The following is an 8,413-nucleotide window of genomic DNA, read 5'->3' on the forward strand; positions in this document are numbered from 1 at the left end:
GATACTAAATCTATTTAGATATATTTGTTTTGTTTTTTTAAATATTATAATAAAAAATTGAATAAAAAATTATTTTTAAAAGATACCTAATTAAACTGTTTTAAAAATTATATTATATAATCATATATTATATTTGTAGTTAATATATATAATCTAAAATATTTAATTAAATATTATTTTATATTTAATTTAAATTTTTATTATTTTATATGCATTTTTTATATTAATATTTTTTTAATTGTACAACCCAGTTAAAAAAATCCGTGGAACACGACGTGGCTTCCTCAATTATCCTCTTCCCTAACTCAACACCTTTTTTCAAACTATTTCCATGGTCTAAAAACGAATGAACAGAGACCCATAAACTAAATACACTAACTCACCAATTTGCCCATTACGGAGGCCAACACACAGAGGGATGAGTCGCATTTGGCTTCACCATCAAGCCATGGCTTAGGGGGATAATTACTGGCAAAAGTCTGCTCCATTCTGTAATAACAGTATACGCGAACCAAATAATAAATCTCTGTATATCTGTATCAATTTTGATCTGTACGGGAGAATGACCCAATAAAGTCATGGTCCAAAGATAAGTTTGTTACCATGTCAGCAGGTTAATGCTGCGGCCATCAATGTACAGCACCTAGACCCCATGCATCCAGATAAAGACATTTTAATCATGGTATTTTTACAGTAACATACTAATATCCATATCTATATAAAAAGAAAATTAAAATAACTTACTTTAAATTTTATTTTTCTTACATTTTTAATTTGATCTTTTTAAACTATATTCTTACAAAAAATTTTACTATGGAGCTATATATTTTTTTTTGTATTTATCATGTTATTAAAAAGAAAAAATTCTACTCTCTTTTTTGAGAGATGCTAAAATAAGTTAAATGACATTTTTCTTCTTTCTATTTATAAAATATATACTCTCTTTTCTTATAATTTTTAAAAAATCTCCTCTTTAATTCATTTTAAATTTTGTGTTAACTAATGTTAATTTTATTTATTTTTCAAGAAACAATAAATTATTTTTTTACAAAAATATCCTTTAACAAAAATTTTATTTTTTGTCATTAAATTTTACTTAAAAAATATCTCTTAATAAATTATTTTTTATTGATTAAATTGTATTTTTATCAAAATATTTTTTAAAAAAATTAATAAGTAAATTATTTTTTTTCTAAAATACCCTTCAATAATTTTGTAATGATTAAATTGTGATTTTACCAAAATTTTCGTTAACAATTATAGTTATATTTTACTATTAATTTTTCGATATCAATATATATTATTTTAACATTAAATAAAAAAATCTTGGTAAGATTATTTTTCGATATCAATATATATTAATTGTTATATATATTAACATTGGTAAGATTTTTTTAATTAATGTTAAAATAATATACATTGATATCAAAAAATTAATAGTAGAACATAAAAATAATTGTTAACAAAAATTTTGGTAAAATAATAATTTAATAATTAAAAAATTATTGAAGGGTATCTTAAAAAAATAATTTAATTATTAAATTTTTTAAAAAATATTTTGGTAAAAATATAATTTAATGAATAAAAAATAATTTATTAAAGAGCATTTTAGTAAACTAAATTTAATGACAAAAAAATAAAATTTTTGTTAATGGATATTTAATAAATTAAAAAATTTTTTAAAAAATTATAAAAAAAGAGAATGTACATTTTATAAATTAAAAAAATATATCATTTTAGTATCTCTCAAAAAAAATAAATTTTTTTATTAAATAATATAATAATATTATATATACTAAAAATTAGCTATTAAATTACTCGTATAGAATATATATTATATATTAAAAATTAACTACATGTTGAAAATGAACTATATTTGGTGTCCACGTAAGATTTTTTATAAAAATAATACGATGCTTGCCATTTGCCAATTCACTCAATAAGAAACCAAATGATGCAATACTTCAACTAGTTCAACCCAATTTGGCCTTATTGATTGTTATCCAATGATACAACCCTACCACATTATCCGTAACTAAAATAGTCAAGGCTAGATTTGGTTAGGCAAGGGTAGGTTACACTTTTTGAGTAGGAGAAATAATGTTGAACTAATGCTACTCCATGATGATGATAATAATAATAATAATAATAATAATAATAAGAAAAAAGCACTAATGCTACTGAAGCTCTAGTTATTTTGTTTTATTATATAAATAATACATGTTGTTTGGTCTGTGAACCTCCAGTTTTCATTTGGATAGGGACATATGGGTAAAATATATGGGGATTAGATTGGGTATGATAATTCTACGCATTCCCAGTTATTTTTGCCATTAATTTGTAGTATTTGAAGAATTAATTTAATTAATAAAATCTTCTAGAGACGAATTTAAAAAATGTTCATCACTAATTAACCATTAACCCAATTAAATTAATAACATTTCTTTCTTGAAAGGGATGCATTCTCTACATACCGAAATCAAAATCCATTTAGACAATAATAACAGCAATGAAAACTCAAAATGTGGTGTATTGATTACTTTAAATACATCAAATAATTACATTGACTAATTAACAACCATAGCTAAACAAAGCCTAAACCAATTAATTAATTAACAAATCCCACAAAATGTGAGAGATCTATGATCTAATCTCAGTGGAAGAAGAATCCAGACACTTGCCATTCTCCCATTGCTTCACAACTTCATTGTATCCCTCAGAAGAATCAAAGGCAAACTCTGCTAATGAGCTTATAGCAACAGACATTCCAGCACAAAGCACCTTAATAGCAACTTCAGCTAATTTTTCTGTAGTCATTACCTCTTCTACTCTTCCAACTTCCACAATTTCCATGTTTCCATTTTCTCGTCTCGAAGCAAACGAGTTCTGCCTAGAATCTTCTCTTAACTGCTGCGAGTAGATCGACCCCATGCCGGCTGCGAAGAAGTCCATGCCATCAAGCACTGCTGTTTCGTGTATGGCGTCTAGTCGCCTTGACCACTGAACACAGAGTCCGAATAACGGGTGAGTACCACTAGAAGTCTGAGGAGAGCATGGTAACTTTGACACGTCAGGCTCGGACCTCACACACCGGAGAAGCCATCCAGCTAGCGCATGGACATAGGATCTTTGCGAAGTAATCCATGACTCGAAGGTGTTTCGCCAGTTTCTTATCTCGAATTCAAGATTTGAAGCCGAACGGGCTAGCCTTGTTGGATCAGTCATCGACATGGAGGAGTGTTTCCTGGCATGTAACTTAGAAGCTAGAAGCATCTTAGCTTCATCTAAGGTTCTCTTCTGCTTCTGATGACATTCTGCCATCACTTTCCACATCTTTGCTAGCCTGTCATTTATTTGAATGACTGAAGAATCAGCGCCAGAAATATTTAATGCAATTAAATGCTGTGCTAGTGTACTATATCTGCATCACATAGTGATCTACAACAACAACAACAACAACAACAAAACCTTATCCCACTAAGTAGGGTCGGCTACACGAATCAAACAACGCTATTGAACTCTATCATGTATTATGTCTATCATTTAGACTGTTTACACGTAGATCTCCTTTGACCACTTCTTGTATGGTCTACATATAGTGATCTATCTACATTATAGAAATTAAATAACAAGAGTAAAGCATAATCATATTGAACTAAATATATACTTAATATTACCGAAAGTAGTGAGATATTTCACCAATGCTACTATATGCCAACCCAGAATGACTCTAAATACCAGACAAAGATGTATGGAGATAATGATTTTGATGCATACCCTTGTACCAATTCAAGAAGTTGGGGATGAAGCTCTTCATCCCTTAGTTTTTCTATTCTCCTGGAAATAGCTTCAACTGTGTGTATTGAAACCGTTGTCTGCGTATCTAAATCTCTGATGGCTGCTCTTGTTTTATCTGTAGAAGAGGGTTCCTCTCCCTTTACATCTTGGTTCCTAAGTTGCTTCCATTTCTTCTCATACGCCATTCGAACCCGTTCTCCGGCCTGTTGAAGAAGAAAGTGGAGGACATAGTAAATTAGGACTAATAAACATCATGACAACTCTGTGCCTATTAGGTGATGCCGTGATGTCTACAATGTGCATCATACAACAAAGGTTTATACTCATTTCTTAGAAGCATTGTAATTTTTCATTTTATGTTAATATAATTATGGGATCTTGACACTTCCTCATGGATTGAAGACTGTGTTACCTTGACTTCATCATAAAGCTTTTTCTCCCAAGCGTTTAACCTGTCCAACGTCGAATGGTGACTACCGGAAATCATACAGTGCCCATCCATGAGATCTTTAGTGCCCTCATAAACTTCTTCTCTAATGCTCGGACAATTTGTTAAGAATCTTGACGAGGAGGAGCGCGAGGATGCTGTTCGGAACAGAGCTTTTGGGTTCAACAACTTCGACGCTGTAATGAAATTTAATACAAACTATAATTCCTGATAATTCATTGTTCTTAAGGACATGAGAAGTAATCTCATAATTCTAACTAATACAAATGTCTGAACACGAAAACAGACGCATTCGCTGAATGTGAAAAGAAAAACATGTATTAGTTTAATCATACCAGACAATTCATTAGATGTTGGTAAATACTGAGATCTCTTGGCCTCTAACAACACTGAGACATCATTTGCCGCATTGCAGACGATTGTGAACTGAGTTTCAAGATCATTGATCACTTCTGCCATGCTGGTTGGCCTTCTGTTTACATAAACAGTAAAACCCGGCGAGTCTTCCTTAGCTTCTTGCTTACCTATAGCCATTTCGCGACGACTGGATCCAATATGGCCTGCAGCCTGTGATTTCGATACTTCCAGAGTTGCACTTCCATTTGCTTGTGATTCTTTGACATCATGATCAGCTTCAGTTTCAGTTTCATTATCTGTTCCATCCTCTTCTTCCTCCTCCTCCTCCTCCTCTTCGTCTTCCTCTTCCTCCTCCTCTTCCTCATCCTCATCCTCATCCTCATCCTCATCCTCATCCTCATCCTCATCCTCGTCAACATCTTCAACTAATACTTCTTCTTTGGAAGTGTTTCCATTTTTTCCAATGTTTCCAACGTTTCTGGTTCTTTCTTCAGCCACATTTCTCTTCCCAACATAATCTTCTTGTTCAGTTTCGTCTTCTTCTAGGTCCGGTATTCCCTCTTCTTCTCGGACCTGCCTAAGCCCTCTGTAGTCATCATCCATAATAGTCTGATCAAGGCTACTTCTTGAAGGGTAACCGTAGTTGTCTAACGACGAAAAAGGGTTCCAAAAGAAATCCCATTGCGAATTCTGAGGGGAAGGGGGAGGGATATTAGGCCTATTACTTGGAGAATAAGGAAAAATTGAAGGATTCACAGGTGAATATTGCATGCCAAAAAATCCATCATTGCCATAATGATGGTGCATTGGAGAATATGTTTCAACCCGGACCATTTCCGGAGATCGAGGCCTTTCCTCAACCAAAACCGCCGGATTACCACCAGGCCTTAAGTAATTCACTTTCAGTGTAGAATTTGGTCCAACTCCAAACTCAATTGCTGCCGGAGTGAACGATTTTGATGAAATAGGAATGAAGCCAGGGCCAGTCTTCTTCCCAGCTGCAAAAGGAGGGGCAATGACTGTGTCCAACGAGAACTCACGAGGCTCGTCTCCTTCGATGTATTCTCGAAGAGCGGCCGAGACTCTTTTAAGGGATTGGATGTAGGCTATGTGTCCGGTGGCGAAGCGAGTTCTTTGTTCAACAGCTTGTTTGATGTAATTTTTTCTATCTTTGCAAATTTGAACTGCCTCTTCATCTTCCAACCTTGATTGAGAACATCCCATTTCTTAATCTACTCTATGTATGTCTCAAGTTTGCATTGAAATAAAAGAAAATCAAAGGGAATCTGAGTCTTCCTTCATATGACACCAAATTCATAAGGAAACCAAAAATATCTGCCATAAAAATCTGAAATTACATCAACATGAGTGAAAATCTAGAAAGAAAAGAGGGGGAAAATGAAATGTTATATTTTGTGAATCAAATAAGCGTACTTAACTATCCTAATGGAAGACAGGTTATGGAAAATCTAGAAATGCTTAACATAAACAAGCCTTTCCTCCATGATTTCAAGAAAACCAAGCAGAATGCATTAACAAAGCATGAACCTTTTTCATCTGGGAACTGTTCTGTTTTACCAAGGTGAAAAGAAAAAGGTAAACAGAGAGAGGGAGAGAGAGAGAGAGAGGTGGAAGAAGAAGCTAAAATCCCAAAAATGGAAATAACATAAGAAAAACACAATAAAAGTCACCAATCACTAATTGTAGAAGATGAAGCCCAGTATGCACAAACTAGAATGAAAAAATAAGAAAGAAAAAATCAGATATCAAGAGATACAATGCAAAAAATGCCAGAAAAAGAAATGAAGATGAAGAAGCTCAAAGGTGGAAAAATGACAAAATAAAAAAGCATAAAAGAAGCTGATAAACACAAAGACAAAGTACTCATTTTTTCAGTAAGACAAGAGTCCAACATTCCCTGACTCAATTTCTTCCCTTTTTTTACCGTTTATATATTAAAGTTTAGCTATATATATAACAAAAAGATGAACCATAATAAAATGCAGAAAAAAAAATCAGCAGCACATGTTCATGTTCATGGAGAACAATACCTAAACAATGAGGCTGCAGAAGCAAGAAGAGTGTGGTTATGGTTATGGTTATGGTTATGGTTATGGTTGTGGTTGTGATCATAGAGAGTGGAATCAGTGGGAAAGAAACACACTGTGTATGAACATAGAAAGAAATAAAGTATGGGAGAAAATAAAAATAAAAATAAAAAAGCAACGGTCAAAGGGCAAAACACTTATGAGGAAGAAAGAAAAACAGTATACCAAGCAACCACCAAATAAATAAATAAATAAAAGAGACAAAATAAATAAATAAGAATTAAATAAAAAACGTTGAGTTTCGGTTTCAGGTTGGGCAGCTAATAAAGGAGGAAGAACAAGATAGAGAATACGACAACTGCATTTGATAGCCCTTCATGTTGCACCAAATTGCGTGACTGCCACTGGTCCACACATGCCTTTTTTACCCCATCATTTTCTTGTTATTTCGTTGGAATTTCCATTTTGCTTGTCTTCGTGAAAACGACTGGTCAAATATACCACTATATAAGGTACTAGTATATTTATTGCGATAAAGTATAAAAAATTAGGGTAATTCACATAAATAAATAAATAATTTAAAATTAAAAATTATATACATGTCTTAAATATTGAAATACAAATAGATTATACGTCATGTCTTAATATTTTTATATAAATTAAATTAATTAAATTTGATTTAATTGAAAATACCATAATTTGAATTAATTAAAATTGATTTATTAAAAAAAAGGTTAGAATACTACTAGATCGAATCATTTAAAATCAATATATAATAGCATTTAGTAAGAGAAAAATTATGAATTCGATTTATTAACAAATATATCCATTAGCATTACAATCCTACGCAATCAATACTTTCATATTTTTTTATCGGTGTAACATATCTTTATCTATAAATATAGTAATTTATTTAATGGTGAAAACTAGTATCACTATTATTCTAACCAATTATTATTGACAGAAAAAATACGTATAATAGAATAAATATATAATCAATTATTTTTGAAAATATTAAAAATAATTTTTAACAATTTATGACATTAAATAATACTAATCTATAGTAGGTAAATTTTATGGTATTTATAATTTAGTGTCTAACTTTTGCTTAACATATTTTTTATGATAACTTTTAAATATTTAATAATTATTTATTTTTATACTTTTAAAATTAAATATTAATTTTTAATTCTTTTTAATAAATTAGACAAACACTTTTAGACACTATAGTAATCACCTCTATAATATTACTTAATATAATATTCTTGAGAATATAATTTTTTAAAATATATTTCTTAATTTTGATCTACTATGTCTAATTATTTTTGCTAACTTCATACTATTAGAGGAATATTAATTATAAAACCAATTTAAAGTATATTTTTATATGATATATATTTTTAAGAGTGTGTGGAAAAAATCTTTAAAAGATAAAAAAAATTTCCATACATATATTTAATTCTTTTTATTTTATTATTAGTATAAACTAATCAAAACTCAACAAAAAGAACTGTTTTTTTTTTTACTTTCTATTCAAGAGAAGTTGGATCAAGTTACACCACATAAATTAGTTGTATATCCATCCATATAAATTACTATACTTATATAGATGAAGATATGTCACATCAATGAGGTTATAAGAATGACAAAATTTTTTGAAATGCGGAAATTATTTTGAATGGAGATCTGATTGAGAAAATTTTTGTTGTAGAGATGTGATGACCGGATTTTTGACGGTATAGAATTTTACTATTGAAGTCTC

General features: G+C 30.6%; 1 protein-coding gene across 3 annotated transcripts; it reads right to left on the minus strand.

Moving 5' to 3' along the window:
* Positions 1-2,510: 2,510 nt before the first annotated feature.
* Positions 2,511-6,845, minus strand: LOC107483883 (protein ROLLING AND ERECT LEAF 2). 3 transcript variants are annotated; one of them, XM_021140295.2, is made up of 5 exons: positions 6,655-6,845; positions 4,582-5,938; positions 4,211-4,422; positions 3,778-4,001; positions 2,511-3,343 (listed from the first exon to the last, which is right to left on the minus strand). In XM_021140295.2, the coding sequence occupies exons 2-5, from the start codon at positions 5,825-5,827 to the stop codon at positions 2,641-2,643; spliced, it is 2,385 nt and encodes a 794-aa protein (XP_020995954.1). In that variant the 5' UTR covers positions 5,828-5,938; positions 6,655-6,845; the 3' UTR covers positions 2,511-2,640. The 3 variants fall into 3 exon arrangements, with proteins under 3 accessions (XP_020995954.1, XP_020995953.1, XP_052117185.1); XM_021140294.2 differs by having other exon boundaries at positions 4,582-5,951; XM_052261225.1 differs by having other exon boundaries at positions 4,582-6,334.
* Positions 6,846-8,413: the final 1,568 nt, after the last annotated feature.

The sequence above is a fragment of the Arachis duranensis genome, chromosome 4 (genome assembly GCF_000817695.3).
Source record: "Arachis duranensis cultivar V14167 chromosome 4, aradu.V14167.gnm2.J7QH, whole genome shotgun sequence".
Classification (NCBI taxonomy): Eukaryota; Viridiplantae; Streptophyta; class Magnoliopsida; order Fabales; family Fabaceae; genus Arachis; species Arachis duranensis.